The 18,602-nt window shown below is 38.6% G+C and overlaps 2 protein-coding genes across 10 annotated transcripts in view; one reads left to right on the forward strand and one right to left on the reverse strand.

Annotated features, from left to right (window-relative positions):
- The window catches only part of LOC112572958 (6-phosphofructo-2-kinase/fructose-2,6-bisphosphatase-like), a 49,913-nt gene extending 38,232 nt beyond the window's left edge, over positions 1-11,681 (forward strand). For 6 of the 9 annotated variants that reach the window (XR_003101114.1, XM_025252972.1, XM_025252974.1 and 3 more), the window contains one exon: positions 2,168-5,591. Coding sequence is in view for 7 of the 9 variants with exons in the window: in XM_025252972.1 (XP_025108757.1) it covers positions 2,168-2,230 (63 nt within the window). In the remaining 2 variants the exon portion in view is untranslated. Of the gene's footprint in view, positions 1-2,167; positions 5,592-7,482 lie in introns of those variants that run through there. The other 3 variants (XR_003101113.1, XM_025252973.1, XM_025252975.1) reach the window with 1 other exon arrangement.
- Positions 11,455-17,207, reverse strand: LOC112572960. The gene is made up of 8 exons (XM_025252979.1): positions 16,910-17,207; positions 15,142-15,265; positions 14,556-14,750; positions 13,569-13,778; positions 12,838-13,058; positions 12,459-12,555; positions 12,051-12,136; positions 11,455-11,882 (listed from the first exon to the last, which is right to left on the reverse strand). The coding sequence occupies exons 2-8, from the start codon at positions 15,263-15,265 to the stop codon at positions 11,844-11,846; spliced, it is 972 nt and encodes a 323-aa protein (XP_025108764.1). The 5' UTR covers positions 16,910-17,207; the 3' UTR covers positions 11,455-11,843.
- Positions 17,208-18,602: the final 1,395 nt, after the last annotated feature.

The following is an 18,602-nucleotide window of genomic DNA, read 5'->3' on the forward strand; positions in this document are numbered from 1 at the left end:
TTTCATGTAAAGAAAGTCAGCTGGCACCCAAGAATGCAAACATCTTCATAGCTCTGTACCTCAATTGCATCAATTCACCCATATTGAACAAGCTATTTTGTAGCTCAGTTGTGTCGATATACTCATATTGATCAAGCTAGTCTACATCTCAGTTGTGTTAAGCACCCATATTGAATGAGTTGAATATCATGTTTACAAAAAGCCGCAACCTTTCATTATGGAGTTTTCTGGAAGAACATACACTGAAATGGGGATTGAGGGGAGAGGGTAAATTACAAGAAAGGCTTATTGACGTTTTGTGATTTACGATCTTAGCGCAGCTTATCTTGTTAAAATGATTTTTTAGTAGAAAACATACCTGAAATATGACAGAAATATCATAATTTTATGTGTGAAACAGTGTCAAAATTCAGGCATGCACATATGCACACTAACAAGCATGTTTAAATCTTCCTTCTACCACAAATGGACGCATTCCATGTCACTCCCTCCTAAAGAGCAAGACAGAATATATTCTGACAACATGCATGGGGGTAGGTTGTGGGGGTGTTTAGAGCAGGGGGAGGGATTGAAAATTGTGTGATATTACATTATAAATATAATTTTTATTGTTTAAACCTCATTCAGAGTGGTAGAGAATAATCATCAATCGGTTGGTCCGGTGGCACAATGGTTAGCACTTGTCACCAATGTAGTGAAGGCTGGTTGTCCTGGGCGCAGCTTTAGTCTCGGACACGCTGTTCTTTTTCTGCATGTAGCATCTGTTTACAGGTCTGGCTGTTTTGCCGTGATATAGCCTTAGTTGTGTGCTCTGCATAACACACCAATACCCCCTGCCTCGCTCTGCCTCGTTCAGACAATCTAGTTTGATAATTTCTCATTCTTCCACTGTTTCATTTGTCTCCAGCTGATAGTTTTCCAATGATAGGGTAGTGTTTCCTCGCAATGTTAAGTCTTCTTGCTCTGCTGGTGTCCATTATCAAAGTCTTTAATGTTTGTCCATTCTTGCTTTTATGAGAAGAAATGAGTTCTGACACCAGTTCTATTTCTTTGAGCTATGCTATGACATTTACCTGTGTGAAACTCTTTAGCCACATTTCAGTGTTACTTCTAGGTGGCTGTGACATTGCTGTTTTTATACTCCCAGACAAGTATCACTTGTGTATTTTTGTCAGGTTTTGGTGTTCTTTAAGGGGAAAGCTTCAGTCCATAGTAAAAACTACTTTGCCAACAAAGACATGTCTGCAGACACTAGACAGTTTTAGGTGATACCTTTTGCCATGCATGTTTCTGCTGCTGGGTAAAGTTCAGATCACATTTCTAAAAACTTTATAAAGCAATGAAAACATCAAAAAGTAACAGAGTTTGTGTTGTCAAGTTTATTAATGTTCTTATCTGTTTGTTTAGCTCCAGCATGGGCAGTGTGTGGAGACAACAACTGCATGTTGATTTCATTTTCAGTCCATTGTTAACAGAGCTGTTCTCAGCTGTTGTTAAAAATTGTACTTTTGTGTTTGCATGGTCACCTTGTTCAGTGTCTACTGAAACTCGTGTAGAAACCTCAATGAGAGCCAAATAATTTTGATAAGTTTTCACCAATATCTACAAATTTAACTTTTTTAAGGGAAAAAGTTTTGCTTTTTGCTTATATCAACTGTTATCTCATCCATTCAACCCTTTTTCAAAGTTTTCATCAAGGCATTACAATACTTATGCCTATATTCTGTTCTCATTACACTTTTTTAAGTATATTGACATTGACAACTCTTCTAGATATTTGCTCAAATTTCTTGTTATGATAGTCATGCAGTCATGCAGAAATGACATTGCTGTGTACAAAGACATTTTTTTGTCTGGGGGTATAGTTGGCATATACAGTTACACTGCTATTTTTACTATGAAACTACTTCTTGATGAAGAGAACTGATGTTCATTTAACATATACATTGTGGAAATTATCCTATTTATTGTATAGCCTCTGAGGTTTTTCTCTGGCATGAGCATTTACGGTGTCACTTGTTTTGTACATATATATACACACTCAAGGCATTTCATTCTAGGCATGTCTCCTAGGCATGTGCAGCTGCATGCAGCCTCAACAAGACAGAACTAACAGTGTGCTAGGCTTGAGCTTAAGCCTACTAAGGTGTGATTTTTTCCATTGCAGCATGTCCTTTCCAATGGTCCAGTCCAGCCCAGCAAGCAGGTTTGCACCTGTTTTGAGTTTTAACCCCTGCTGCTCTGCCAGCAACCAGTTTTCACCATCCTAGACAGTCTCAACAGTGACCACTTCTGGGATGACATTCCAGGAAACAGCTGTGGTGTTTGAGCTTTAGTGAATTTCGTGCAGGAGGAATGTTGTAGACACCAATATATGTGTGTTTATCCAGGTTAAAGAAAAAACCAGAATCTCAAGAGGCATTCTAAGTGCAACATCTTGCATGGTTTTGTGGCAGCTGAGGAACAGAATCTCACAAAATTGTTTTGAAACAAAGAAAATTTAACAGTGTGATAACCTAAAGAGTCCTATCTTACTTTAATACTTTTTTTTTTATTTTAAAAACTGTGTTTGTAGAACATTGTGGAGTTGGTGCAGTGAAAAGCAAACAGAAGTTGACATTTATAGGCATTCTCTGGGAGGACTTGTCATTTGTAATGGTTGTGAGTTAAACAGAAAGAAAATCTGTTTTCCATGCATGTGGAACTAAAATCAAGTTACTGAAATGGCCAGAGTGCAAGTGCAGCAAGACCCATTTACGCATTCCATTTCACAGTCAAGAGCATTTGCTTAGTATCTTGAGTGTGAACTTGTTTATAAAGGAACTCTCACTGTCGGTCTCTTTCATGAGATATTTTACAAAATGGGAAGTCAAGTTTTCTTACATGATAGTGACAGTGGCTTCAGTCTCTTGACATTTTACACTTTTGTGTACAGCAACATTTTAAGGTCTAGAAAGGTACATCTTTTTTTAGATGATTGGAGATAAAGCTTGATGCAAGATACTATTTCCCCAAAATCTAGGTTAATATCCCTCTTTTCAAGATACATGCCTATAAACATCACCATCCACAGAGAGAGGTCATTAACACAGATTTTAGATTATACATGAATATGTTTACCTTCTAAAGGCCTTAGCCATTTGAAGGGTTAGAACCACATTAATGAAGTATATCTGTGTACAAAAGTGACTTTTTTTGTAGGCAAGTCTAGTAAAGCCTCCCTATTATTAAGATTCGCTAAAATCCGTATTATATTTTTGAACGGGATCTATGCAAAAATATTGCAATAGAGTTGGCCTCAATTTTATTTTTTTATTGTGACCTCCGTAAAAGATCATTAATAAAGCACAATCAAATGATGTGCACTATTAAAAAGACATTATTGAACAGGGACTGGTCATTTCAACCAAAAACCATATTAGCCCAGCTGTGCTGACCTTCCACCTGAGTCAAATCAAACCCACCAAGAGCATCCAACATAAGTCAACATCGTCCCAAACCAAAAGTCAGATTGACTAGGGCCAGGCAAAATGATCATAACTAAGAGGGGTTCATAATCAAGGTCTTAATTAAGAGATTGTACTTATCTCAAGAACAAAAATGGGTATTTATCCAGATTTGAAGATCTAGCTTTACCCTGAAGTTGTTTGCATCCTATTAGACCTTTAATTTTAGCAGAGTTAGAGTAATTGGATTTAAATAATTATTTTCAGAGTTTGTATGATGTCCTGATGTCAAAGTTTCTCTGTGATATCCCTTCAGCATGATCTCCTCTGAGCTTCAGATATGTTTTACCTTTTCAGGGCATATTAAATGTAGTTGGTAGATTTTTTTTTTTAAATCTTCTTGTCGGATTTGGAATATATTGGACCATTTTTTTTTTTTTAATTTCATTCTTGAAAAAATGGGGTAATTGGCAGAAAAGGAAGTTATGTTATGAATGTAATTTTCATAACTTCATATTTTTAATTTTTTTGCTCATCCATTGAATAAAAAGGATCTTTTTGACTACATATGTTTGATGTAAAGTGACTGTGCCTGCCCTTAACAAGATGGACAATGTCTCAGTTGGCCATAGTTATTTCCGTTTGCAACGACCGGTGCTGCATCCGTGAGATTGACTGGTTATTTGTCCATATGTGTGAGGGAACACATAAAACACTGTGCATGAGGAGCTGTTTTCTTTGCATTGAGGTGGACTGCATGAGATATGCCCAGATGGTAGAGGCTACCATCTACATCTGAACATGGTGGTCGATACCCCTGGCCGTGCCATGAGTTTAATTTGGATAGGCAGAATAATCAACAAATTCTTAAAGGGGTGGGGGTAAAAAGGTACATTTGAAGGCTAGCATTCAAAGAGAACTGTTTGGAGACAAGCTTACAGCCTTGCCTCTTTGCTGTTTTAATGGGTTCGGTAAAAGTTAAGCTAAGATTTAGTAGCCATACTTTTAGCAGCCATACCCCCTTAACCAGCAGGGAACTAATGAGAGTGTTGATTTGCCATCTTTATACATCAAATTTCCATTTAAATTTTTTTTCCCTCTCATTTTTTTCATCCTATGTAAGGTTTCGGAATATCTGTATAAAACACTTTGTAAACTAATGGGGGATAATCTCCATAACTTCATCTCAGCATTTTGTAAAGAAATGTTTGTCCATTATGAAATGTGTATAATGATTTATGTAGATTACCTTTTCAGAATTCTAGTTTAAAAGTGCTGCACTAGAGCTAGGCTATTTTGTTAGACTAACTTGAAACGGATTATGCCACAATTTTAATTCCTCATTTCATCTGTGTGTTGACAAGTAGACATTGGGGGGTGGGGAAGGATCTCAGCATTGGTAGCTGGTGTCAGACTGAATAATTGACTTGCATCAAGTCAGGTGCATGCTGCTTGATTTTCATTGTTGTAGATCAGCTACATGCATCAACATATGTGCATGACATTGGGAGTTGTGGGTGATTGTTTTTAAAGTGGCATCACAGTATAAAAATTGAAATAACAAGGTAGAAACAATGTGCCCCCCTCCACACACACACTCATACTTTATATATATATATACCTTACAATGCAGATCTCCTTTTGGGATGTCTCACATTTGTTTCTAGAGGTGAGTTTTTTTCCCCTTTGTCAGAAAGTAAATCACTTTTTCTGACAAGATGTGTTAAGCAATCGGATGACTTTTAGTGTATATAGATATACAACATTTTTATTTTCATCCCAGCATACAGCTTTTAATCACAAAAGTGAACAAAATGAGCTACTGTGGTATAATATCCATCAAATGTATATATTTTGTTGCAAGTAGGTCCATAAAAGCTAATTTTTCATGCTCCTGTCATTGTCTTTCATGTCCATTGCACCCCTTCCCACTCCCATCTGTAATAATGGCGGTGTGCCAGTTTACAGTAACAAATGTTCTTTGTCAGTTATTATCATCAGTTAATTGTCATTGAGTTAAAGTTAAATGAATGGTTTAACATGCTCAATGGCAGATTAAAGGTTTATAGTTAAGGCTTTTGTGAACTGTCACCATGTGAACGTTGAGCTGGCCTTAACATATTGATTAAAAATTGTCTAAAGAAATTTGAGTGCTCTGGATCTTTTCGTGTTGATGTTTAAAGTCCTACAGGTTTTCTTTCAGAGGAAGCTTGTTGGACATTTATTGTTTTTTCCAAATCAAAAATACCATCCAAATCTGATGTTCAAATCTGTTCATCAGTAAAACAAGATTCAGAAATTAATTTGATTTTTGCTAAATGCAAAAATTTTGAATCTAAAAGAAAATACATCAGGGCAGAATCATTTAGTAGAAAACCTCAGCTTGCTTTTATGCAGTTTTCATACTCTACTGAATGAGCGTGTATGCTTGCATGAAATCTGTCTTCTGCTAAACAGCTGTCAATGTCAAACATAACTTCTTCTTTTGTAATATTTAAAATAATAGGTAAAAATGAGAAAAAGAGAAAGGCTACCCAGAATAAATGTGTCATTAATGCTACAATGCTAAGACAATAGGAATCAATTCATGTAAGGAATGGTAAAGTGGCGACCCCAAATGAGTGAGACAAGGTATGTCACATGAAATTGTTAGCCTGGTGTATAATGTGGAGAGGAGACATACTTAACAGACAGAAATGCAATCTTCTCAAAAAGAAATATGCAGCAGATTAACGCTTTGAACATTTCCGAGAAGGATTTTAAACAAAAACCAAAGCAGAAGCATGAGCATGAGCATTTCCTCAGCTGAAAGAAATGATGAAGTACAAAGAGTGCCCGGTCAAAACAATTTTTGTATTTTCACTCAATCTTAGGATTGCAAGCAAATTGTGCAGCATTTTATTTAGGGTGGATATGCATGTATGTACATCAGGCACATTCATATAAACATGCATGCTTGTATATGTACATCTGCAGGCACACATGCATTGTCTTTAGCACAGCTTGTTTACCAAGTCACAAATTTTCAGTGAGAATGTAATTTAGATTAATTTATAATCAAATAATAATAATATTTTATAGAAAGTTTTATCTTGCCAACCGAGGCAGTTGCACCTGAAGCCGCATGATCATGCTGATATCAGTAGGCATTAAGTACATCTTACAAATTCTTTCATCATCATTCAAATTATAACCTCCCTCTCTCTCTTTTGCATGCACACACACAAAAAGAAAGCAAGTTAAACTAATTTGACTTGATAAAGATATCTGTGTCACTGTCTTTTTTTTTTCCTTGTTTATCTGAATGTTATTATGTCACTACAGAATATGTAGCATCCACATAAACTCCTCCTTGCTCTCAATAAGTTTTCTTTTGGTATTCATATTTTCTTCCTCTGTGGTTCTCTAAAGCACATGTGAGAGAGAGAAAAAGATAAAAGAAAAAACCAAAATATTTATATGTGCTATGCCTATGATATAATTGAATTTAGGGACAACCACTACAGCCTCTGTTTCTATGGTTAGCTGCTGCTTTCTGCATAGGGTAGGGTGTAATGAGAGGCTGATGAAAGATTTTATATATGTTGTCAGGTATGTGGGTTTTTTTTGTGCATGTATGTCATTTTTATGTAAATTGTTTTATGTGATAGCATTTTATGTTTTGTGAATTTGTTGTGTAATAGACTATAGAAAAAGAGAACAGATTTACTAAGTGACATGAGACACTGTAGTGGTTAAAAGGCTTGTCACCCTGGGTTTAGATCTTGTCTCTGCATGTAACACCAATTCACAAGACCTGTTGTGGAGGGTGTTCTCTAGGTACTCCAGTTTCCTCCTCACCTCCCTCTCCCCTAAAATTAGGAAATCACCACTAGGTGGAAACACTTTTCTACCAAAACAATCAAAAAAATCAACAGAAATGCCAACATATGTTAGATGCTTTGTTATTAGCATTGCAATTTTTCAGGAGAGTTCCACGATTGCGTGTGTTGAAGTTGAGAAATGAAATAATTGAATGAAAACCTCTTCTGTGCAGAACGTCAGCAGAAGTCGATCTACAAACGAGGCCCTGCAGACTGTTCCAGATCACGAGTGATTCTAGTACAGCACCAATCCAGGCAGAAAATCCGACATGAGACATGAAGAGTTTAGAAATGTCCCATAATTCATATAAGATTTTGTCAGTCCATGTGCTTACTCAGGAATCTTGCTGAGGTCTTTCCATTCCATGTTTATTGTTTTGACTGAAGGCATGGCAAAGGAGCCTTTTCAGCAATAAAATGTAAACTTTTTAAAGAAAATGTCATTTTTCATGTAAAAGAGTGGTTCATTCTCTTGTTATATTGTCTATAAAAAACCCAGTTCACGCAGTTATGATTTTGATTCTGGTACAATAACCGGTGAGATATAGTCAACTTCTTGAGCATTGGGGGGTTTTTTCCCCCTGTTTACTTAATTGAAAGTCCTGTAACAGGTTATATTTGGAAATGAATTTGGAAAAGATTTGTAGATATATTTCATGATTAAAGTAGATTCAATTTTCAAGAATAATGTTAAAGCATTGTTTTTATTTTTCATGTCCTGTTTTCATAGCTATAAAGAGTTGACCTTCTTTCTAAAATCTCCATTACTGTCTTCCACAGACACAAAAGAAGTATTTGGTGCCTGATCTTTGAAGTCCTCATTCAAACTACCTTACCAGTCTTGTTAGAGCTCATGAGCAGCTGTGTGTGTTTGTAAATGCGCCTGTGCATGCATGTGTAAGTAACATTCACTTAATGTGAAAGGAACAATACCATTGGTAGCTGTTCAAATAATTGGCCCAGTTGAGTTAGCTGTTGAGTCTTACAGTAGCTGGCAGCATAAACAAAGCCAACAGTTTTTTGGCGGCTTGCATCAAGTATAGGTCATAGACCGGAAGTGTGAACTAATAGCAACAGTTAAGATGTTTCTCGTCTGATGAAGGTGACTGATTAATCAAAGCTTTATTGTCTGTTTTGTGCCTTTATTGATTGGATTGTGTGCGCCAGCCCATTTCCCCCTTTTTTTTTTGAGCAGGTTGTATGGCAGCAGGTTGTGATATAATTACCTCCTAATGTGTCAAATGTTTATTGTTTCATTTGTTCTACTGATTGATGATGCAATGTTCTGAGGCCTGCATTATACAACTAATTGTCTTCATTGCTGTTGGTTTCCTTTCTTGAACATTTTTTGGGAAGAAGGGGTTGGTAAGGGACAAAACAAGTGGAGTAGAAACCGGGTGGGGGTTGGGGGCAGCTGTACCTCAAAGGAGGTAATAATATGAACATCATTCACTGTCAGCATGAAGTTTGCCCCTTCAAAGTTGATTATCTTCCTATGCCAGTAAAAACTTAATTCTTGCTGCTGGGTGATGTTGATCATATATGCACACACAGCTGTATTTTGGAAGATGCTGGTATCAAATTATATTCTTGTGAGGTAATCAATCTTTGTTCTTCCCAAAAAGTTTTTTAAAGCAAACTTTGATAGCCAGCATTTTATGAGCATGCTAACAATTCTGAAAGTATCATGCTGCATTAATTTGAATGTCTTCATGTTGATGAATACATGTTGATCATTTCGGTTAATTTATTATTTTAGTGGGTGGAGAGTTTCCATACCTATAAAGAATGTCTGCTGTGCAATTAGTAACATTCATTTTAAATTCAAGTCATTGATGCTCAAAAAAGCTTAAACAGTTTCTGTATGCACTCTATTGAAGGGAAAGATGCATAGCCCTTTAAAACAGCTTTTATTTGCTGTTAGAGGCTGTTTTTATTTGATGGACCAAATCTTGTTCAAGAAGACTGGCAGTCAGTTTAATTCTAGACTGGTAATGTTTGGAAAAACCAATAGACAACAATCCTTTATTCATGAGCAATTGTGGAAAATTGATCCAGATATTCAATTGGTGCTAATTAGACTCGGGGGAGGGTACAGCGCAGTGGTCAAGAGTGCTGGCACTAGTTTTATACACCTGTGTAGTGTAGCTCACTTCCTCAAGTCATCCCACCTGGCGTTAATGGGTACCTGACACGTAAAAAGGTTTAAAAAGATAAGGCCACAAGAGAGAGGAGATGGGCACTGTGCTCACATGCTCCCAAGATAAGGGAGGTGTCTTTAACACTTCACTCCCTAACGACCAGAAAAAAGGTCATGGGACAACCTTCACCTTACCTAATGAGACTGGAATCACATTTAATGATGGCTTATTGCCAAAAACTGTAGTCGAGAAATGCAATGTTCAAAAACTTGTATCTTGCAAATTGAATATTCTCAGATTTTGAGAGTTAATGTCTTGTAATGAACTAAACCAAACCATTTGAACAAATATTATTCACTTAGGTTAGTCTTTTTGTCTGAAATTATGATTATTAAATTAGAATTTAGTTAAACCATTTTTTTATGCACATGTGGGTTAACATTGTGTTTCTTTGTCTATTCCAGAACTCTTGGGTTCTTTCCATGTATTGTTTTGTTTTTCTTTGAAGATGCTACCTTAAACAAGAGTTGTAAAACCATAACCATGTGATGCAAAGAGTTGCAATGTTATTTACAAAAGAATGTTTGGTAGGATTATGTTGTCACTGAAACTGCTGACAAGCCTTATGTTTACATTGTTATAGCCAGTTTTACTTGAGATGCCTTATTTATACACCTAAGTACACAGGTCTTGTCAAGATGCCAAAGTTTTCAGTGTCTTTTTTTTAAATAATCCGTTCATTCAGCCATTGTGGACCATCTGCTTACAGCATGCTGTTCTAAAACAAAAAGTCTGTATATTATTGCTCAGTTGCTATTGCATTCTTTTATATAATTTTTGATGCAAATAAATCTTTATTAAGTGGCAAGTGGACAGTTTAATTGGGGTACCTTCTCATTCCTGGAACTGCTCTCTCTCTATTTCTCTCTCATTTCAAATGCTCTCATATACTATTAAAGTTGGTGGCTATATTTTCATGAAGCTTGGCTGCTACAAATAACCGCTTTCAGGCACTGATGCTCTTTCAAGTTGGTGGCTGTATTTTATGTTTGAATCACTGGTAGGCTATTAAAGTTGGTGACAATATTTCATGTTTGAAAAGAATGTGAAGCTTGACTGCTACAGACAACCGGTAAAGCTCAATTAGAGAAGATGAAATCCAATTTGGAGTGAATAATTTATCTTTTGCCTGTGATATGGTCAGACATGATTGGTTTGCTTTCATTATTGAACAGAGTTTGCATCTGGTAAAGATATATGTACTCTAATATGCAACCTTTAGCCATGAAATTTCAGTTTAAGACTTGTGTATTCAAACTTTTTAAAGATTAATATGTAATATACTGATACCTCATGAGGCCAGATTGTTTACCTTAAAAATATTCTGATAGGAATGGACAGTATGCTATTTCATTTCTGTTTCCCGAATGTGACATGTTTGTGAGGATGATGATAGTATTCTTATGCCCGTGTAACTACACAAAACATTCTACACAATGCCTTGACCAACTGCCTCCAACCTCCATGCAAATCATTCACTTATCTGTGCGAAATTTTGAATTTTCTTCTGCATAGTCTTCCTTCATTTAGTGAAAGACGTAATCATAAATGGGTGAAGAACTTTTTTCCTTGCAACTTAATTTTGTCTTCCCAGCTTGCCCCAACCTTATATTTGTACAGAATTTTTGACAAGTGATTTTTGTACTTTTTCGGGGGAAGGTTCATGAGTACAAATATATTATTACTTGTAGGATGCTTGTGTTTATTGGTCTTTGTCCGGAGACCTTTTTTAGGAAAAAAAAATAAGGTTGAGTTTTCTGTGTGCACTTTTATGTCAAAAATTTTGTTCAGTTTTGTGTAACATTTTATACTATCACGTACACAACAACATTGATGTACGTATTTGTGACTTCGTCTGTTTTCCCCACCTTATTGCGTTTACTGCTTCTCTGATTGTGGTCAAAGTGAGTCCGTAATATATTCAAAAGGTAAACAACAAAGTTCTTTTTTTTTTTTTAAATGTTTAATTTTCATCCTTTATTTTATTATTATGTTCTTGGTGCTTGGCTCAGACTCTTGAATTTTTCAATCAGGAATGTTATGCCTAATGATGCTTTCACAGGTCAGTTTTTATTTTTTCATGCATAATAAAAAATGATCACAAGGTCCCCTACATAAATCATATCTGATTTATTTGTTGCCCAGTCTAATAAAGAAATAATATACTTCTACACTTCGACTTCTTTCTTCCTAATGTTTGCATGGCTTGCAAAGATTTTCCTTAATCCATGAAGAACGGAAAACCCAGCGAAAACGTTTCCCTTAGAGTTGATGTCAGCAACACTAAATGGCGGCAAACGTCTGCGATGAAGGTCAGGGACGCCGGAAGTAGATTACACGTCACACGCCTGCGGGTCCCGGATGAAACGGAACTGTTGAAAGACCAAGAGATTTACTAAAAGTTACATGACAGAAAACAATGCTAATATTTCCTATGATTTCTTTTCCTTTGCTCTTTTCTTTGTCCCTTCTCCAATCTGTCTTCTGGATTTTAACATTTGCTTGTGAGGAATTAAGAGCTTGAAGAAATGGCAGCTTACATATTCCACAAAACCATCGAAGGCGTCCTGTGGACTTCCAGGTCTTCCACCAAGATAAAGCTTGCACTCACTCCTCCGCAAGGGATCTGGTGGTAGGAGATAAAGAAATATTGCAAACATTGTTTTAGCATTCTTCATTCACCAGTCTTCTCAACTCTTACATCTCTCCCTGTTTGGACTCGTGTGTGCGAATGACTGTGAAATGTAGGAGGCAGGATGGTCTACAGTTATGTTAGCCACCCTAGTAGCACAGACCGGGTACAACAACAAGTTAGGGGACCTACGTGTTCACAGCATTCTGTGCTGCGGTGGCTGTTGTGTAGTTGTAAGCGGAGTGGGTGGTGATGGATAGGTTGATGTGTGTGCGCGTGCTTGCAGGGAAGGGGAATAGCACGTGCGAATACTCACTGACGGAGTAGATGGAGCCACACACGTTTCCGCTCACCGTGACGGTGATGTTAAACTTCGCGCTGTCCACTGCTATCGGGTACCACCCGAGACTGTTCTGTACACACAGCATGCAACATGAAGCGGGTACACCCCATCTTAAATAGTCAACTTGTGAAAATAGCTAACACTAAAGGCCGCTGCTAACAAATGCTAACTTGATGTCACAGGTGTGATACAAACAAGCACCGGACTCGAATAGGTTAAGAAATGATCCCTCATCACAATAATGCAAGGAGCTGAGCCCTCACTACAGTAACCTGAGGATCTGAGCCCTCGCTACAGTAACCTGAGGAGCTGAGCCTTGATTGCAGTAACCTGAAAGGAACTGAGCACTCACCGCGGTGACCTGACATTGAAGATCTTCTACTTTGTCGTCGGAGAAGCGCAGAGTGAGGACAAGATTGGAGTCAAGCGACAAAGTCATCGACGGCCGTCTGTTCTTCTTGTTCTCAGGATCCTCTTGAACGGCCTCGGGTTTCTCGTTGGTGCAGTCGTTGCTCAAGACGATCATGCTACTTGAGGTGGATGGCTTCACGCTGAGCTCCATGCGCCAGTTACCTGGGAAATGCACAGGTGACGTGAAGAATAAAATAATCTCCGCGATGCCCATCAACTGAACAATGCTCTTTTTATTTCATTAAAAAAATTATCTGGCACACTTTTCAAATATTCATTTATGCATTCTGTTCCAACTTCTTGCCGTGCTGTAGACACAATGAACCACTTATAGCACTTTTATTGGCCTAAACTAATAAGTGATTTACACTGCTAGGGCAAGGCTTGTGAGGGCGGCGCCCAACACTTTTCTTCCATTGCATTTGCCTTCCCTGATAAATCAGGTAACTTTTTCCGTTAGGGGACAGGGGAAGTTTTCATGCCCTAGTAAGCATCGACCCAGTGACTGGGTACAACCCCCGCTCCCTTTACACCCTACCCCCACCCCACGAACAAAGATGAAGCTAATAACGATGTTAATGACAATTTATATAGTGCAGCTTCCGGTTGTGTCACAGCGAAGGAGTGGAAGATGTTCAGCACTAGAGACAACGTTAAGTGAAGAGCCACTACCTTGGAGGTCATTGCTGGCAAATTCCTGGAACCCCAGAGGCACCCCAGTCAGGCGCAGAGAGTAGCCATTAACCGAGCTAGGGTCTGGCACCGTCAGGTCCCCGAGATCGGCCTTCTGGTCGCTCGGACCGCTGGTGATGAACCGGTAGTCGTCGGTGAACTTCTTGGCGTCGGGGTCGAGGCGTACGTTGGCGAGGTAGTTGCAGGGAGCTGGACAAGACAGATGATGAAGTCAGCAACGCCACGACAGTGCTCACCAAGGGGCTTTATTGTAAGGACCATAACGAATTGAGAGCGTTGACCGCCCTAATGATTCCACTCGCGAAATAAGAGAGAGAGAGAATTGGCTGATTACAGACTACCTCGATTTGTTTTAATTATTTATTTTTAAATTATTCATGTTTGAGAAGATAACACTGCTCAGAGCTTGTGATCGGCACATTGCATCGGGATACTAGGGGAGGTAACAAATACGCTGTTGGACAAAGGGAGAGTATCCAAGCTATTGCCTAAGTACGTTTTGCTTTCTTGCCGACTTCTTTCATCTCTCCATCTCCCACCTGGTGGGTCGACACTTCAAAGGGCGTGCTGACGTCACTAATGTAGTAAGTCTAGTATAGTCCACTCCGTTCCGAGTCTTTTCTTAGTCTGTGTGTACGTAGATAACTCCACCTGGAGACCCTCCGGGTAACCTGCCGGCCCCAAGCCCGGATGAAGGAGGGTTGGGCCTGGGGCTAGCAACCCCACCCTGTAAAACAACCCCTGCTACAGAAACCGATAACACGACACAAGTTTGCTCCCTTGGGGGTGACTAGGAACAAGAAGAATAAGTGTGCGTGGATGCGTGAGTGTCAGAGAGAGAGAGAACTCTTTCCTTTTTCAAGAGAAAGATGGAAGCGCAGAAATGTTTTATTATAGCAAAGGGAATAAAGTAGTGTCTTCAAAGACCGGGTAGTTCTGTACCAAGAGACTGCAGCCACCACTCACGCTTGCCGGGTGTGACGAATGACGTCACGGTGTCGCCATCACGCACGCATGCGCAGGCTGCATTGCTCCAGATGTTGGTGTCGGGTGGGCAGTTCATGTACATGGTGTAGTTCCAGATGAGGACATCGCCGTCAGGGTACACAACCACGGGCTGGGCGTACCTTTTGTTGTCCGGCACCTCCACCCACACACAGCCTGTCAACAAACAACAACTCGCCGTGACGTAGCGTCAGACACAAACAAACATCAACAGACCACGGCAAGAAGCGGAAAACATCAGATTCTATTTTGGAAATGGAAGCTCGGAGGAATTTCGCCTGACTTTTTCGCTCAGATAAGATCTTCGATTTATGATCAAACTTGTGACGGATCATAGGATGTGTCCCAGGAAACTCTCACTCACTCCGAATTTCTCCTCCATTTCTCTCTCACACACACACACAGACATGTACAGAGAGATATATGTACAAAAAAAAAAATGTGTGTCCATTTGTGTCTCGACTGTGCGTGGTATATATATATAAGTGTTTGTGTGTATATATATATATTTTGCATTCACACACACACATACAATGTCTGATCTTACTTGGATTGACGATCGTTCGAAGTAACTCTTTCACTTCAGGTGTGTTTTGATAAAATGGCGGAACCTGCGCGTAAGTTTTCAGTGTCAAAGTCATAAGCACAATGGTAATACCTTGCCAAGTCATCTGCAACAGAATAACAGGAATATTATCTTGAAGGGTTTGCCAGCGTGTGTATTAAGTCTAATCAAGAATAGACAACAAGCTGTCAACTCTATGCTATGTATTCTTTGAAGGCTCCTCCCCCACCCCCACACCCCAACTACTTTACTGAAATCTTGTCTGTCCACACTCCTGCCCCAAACCTTGGCTCCTCATCAGATTCCTCCATTCTACCCTCCCTCCCACAATCACATTTGGGCAACGGACGTCCTCCCTCTGTGTTGCTAAGCAGTGGAACTCTCTTCCACATCACATTCACTACTCGGGCTACAAGGCTACATTCACACGCTCTGTGAACACATACCTGTTCACAAAGTACTGTCCCTGATTGGCAATACTGTCCGTCATGTTAACCGTCATGTAACGACTCCCTCTGACACTGTGTATATAGTATCTACATCCCTTCATACCTTCATCAGGGCTGTAAGTTCTACTCTCGTACCTCATCTTTCTGTTGCTCAGTGTGTCTACAGTACCTCACTGTCCATTGTCACATGTTCTTCTATCTTTACTGATCAGCACAAGGAGTGCGACCGATGTTAGTCGTGATGCTCCAAGGTACAAGTACAGGTGATATTATTATTATTATTACTATTATTATTAAGAGGAGACATCTTGTAACGAAGTTGAAATGTTTTGATGTTTTTAAACGTTTTAAATGGGCGCACATTCTAAAAAACAAGTTGATTAGAAAATGTAAAATTGCAGTATTTGTTCTAAAATCATCATTATTATCATTTCATAAGCCGAGATGATGATGATGATGATAAACGAAGAAAAACAAGAAGAAAACGTACATTTGTAGAATATTAGTTGTAAATATCTGTTTTCGCCACATCTTTCTACATATTCACCTTCCACTCTCCTTTGATTTCATGTTATGCTCAGTACTAGTTGTTTTTTAACGTTTAGTTAATTACTTAGTTTATTCTAACCCTGTAAAGCGCGAGGGCTAAATTGGGAAAAGTCTGTCTTGCTTACTTTACCTCTCGTTAATAAAGAGTTGTCACTGTCATTAATGTCCTTTTCTAAGCATTAATCAGTTGCATGAACAATATGAACGGTAGCAATTGTACAACAGGTTTTTTTTTTCAGAGCAAGTCTCGCGTTTCCCTTTTCATTTTCCTGCCGTCAGAACACGTACTTCAGTTGTTTTGTTGTTTTTTAAACATAAATAACGACTCAAATATTTTCATTCTTTGAAAATGCATGCACATAACGTTTTAAGTTTTCTAAAGTAAAACGATTAGTAAAACCCTTGCTATAAATTTCAATTTGGAAAAGATGAGGAGGAGAAGAAGAAAAGATAATAGGAAAAAGAAATAAATAGGAGCAAAAAAAAAAAAAAGAAAATAGAAAATAGAATAAAAATAAGAAGCTGAAGAAGGAAGAATGATGATAATGATTGTGTAAAGAAGGGGGCAAGGTATCATCGGTTGATGCAGTTAGAATACCTTATTGTGGTCCTACTTGTAAGCTACATGTCATGAGGCACAGATTGAAGAATCAGGCAAGATCTCTAAAATTTTTATATATCATTATATATATAGGTATAACAAAGAGAGATGAATATGTAAGTAGATGAAGATATATCTATTAAACACTTACTTTTTACAAATTTCCTGATTCTTGAGAATTTATTGAACACTGTTCTATTCCCTCTTCAGTGTGGCCGACGAATGTCCAAGAAACAGGGAGGCAGGCTAAAGTGTGATTGCAGTATATCCACCAGGTGAGTTGTTTTGAAATCCAAGTACAGTTCTCTACAGGTGGGCAAGCTGTGCACGGAGTTATATATCTGCGCATCTACACTCCCTCCCCCTTCTCACACCTCAGGCAAATCTGCAGCTTTAGCTGCTGCACCAATTACCTTTCATTTACCTTTGCAGATCACCCAGTGACAATAAAGGTTTGGTAACTTTGGAAACCTTGCTTGTGTGATTTGCACAGCAGCGCCCTCCCCCGTCACGTGTGGAAGTGTGCATGTGCAGGAGGGAAGAGAGACAACACACACACACACACACACAGAGATTTAAAAAAAGAGTAGTCTTGGAAGCATTTGTTTAATAAGACCAAAGCATGGCAACATTTCGAAACTCTTTTATCTCTCATTATTTCTCTTTATTTTTAAAATTCTATTTCCGTTTTCAAGCTGGTTAGAGTATGGCGGGTGTTAAATCTCTTTCTCTCTCTTTCACCTCCTTTCTCTCTCTTGCTCATTATCTCATTCTCTTCACTCTATTTTTCCCCATTCCCTCCATTTATCTTTCATGTTTGGAGAGATAAAGGCAGGGCAGAGGGTCTTGAAGTGTTTTACAGCATCAGTGTGCTATACACACCTCCTGGTATTTGTATATCCAACTGGGTTCTTATCCCTGGTATTTGTATATCCAACTGGGGTTTTATCCCTGGTATTTTATCCCTGGTATTTTATCCCTGGTATTTGTATATGCAGCTGGGGTTTTATCATAGGTATGAACATTAAAATACAGTTTTCAAGTTCGAGCATTTGTCAAAAGTAATGGCCTCCACTGACAATGAGAAGACTACAAGAAGTTCCTGAAGCGGCAATCTAAGAAAATCACTAGTCTTCAAACAGACACACGCACACACATGCACGCACCTACTTCTTTACATACAAAAAATCATTTCAGTCTGGGAAAAGAAGAAGGAATAAATGTGAATCGCGATTGAGATTTGTTGAATGTTTTAGTTCTGGACGCGCATAATGAACAGGTGGATGAGTTAACACAAAACAATAAGATTTAGCAATAAGAATAATAGACAACATAATATTCCAGAAAAAGATGCACGCTGCTCTCATGTTACCTACAGTAAGTACTTGTACTTTGTCTGTACCTGATTGTTTTTAAATCAATCAAATACCTGTTGCCTTAATTAGCCTTCTGTACAGTGCAGGCACGAGTGGACCTCCGGCTCATCAAAATACCTTCTAGGCTTTCACACGCTTACACTACCGAACCCTGCAGACATTTTCTTTGCAAAGCTAACCCTGAGGTAATCTTACCTTGGCAAGGTAACAACGACCCTACACTGCGTGTCCATTCCTACATATATTTTCCAAAAAAGTGTCCCTCTGATCAGTTAATTTACGATTTTATGGGCAGATTTCTTTCTAGAAACTCATGCAGCACAGATGTACAGAGACTGACTCAAGCAGGTGTGAAACAGGTGTCAAGCAGGTGCCATACAGGTGTCAAGCAGGCGTCGAGCACCGACAAAGTGAAAAGCCCTGAAGATGAATGGCCGGGACACAGCAGAGCTGTGTGGTGATGAAGAT

Source organism: Pomacea canaliculata, linkage group LG9, assembly GCF_003073045.1.
Source record: "Pomacea canaliculata isolate SZHN2017 linkage group LG9, ASM307304v1, whole genome shotgun sequence".
NCBI classification, from domain to species: Eukaryota; Metazoa; Mollusca; class Gastropoda; order Architaenioglossa; family Ampullariidae; genus Pomacea; species Pomacea canaliculata.

Bases quoted from the DNA above. Each gene is read 5' to 3' on its own strand.
- LOC112572960 (XM_025252979.1), bottom strand. From the start codon at position 15,265: ATGACTTGGCAAGGTATTACCATTGTGCTTATGACTTTGACACTGAAA. The intron at 13,779-14,555 runs GTGAGTGGTGGC...TGTCTTGTCCAG, and splicing joins ATTCGTCACACCCGGCAAGC to CTCCCTGCAACTACCTCGCC. The intron at 12,556-12,837 runs GTGAGTGCTCAG...CTGTGTGTACAG, and splicing joins TTCAATGTCAGGTCACCGCG to AACAGTCTCGGGTGGTACCC.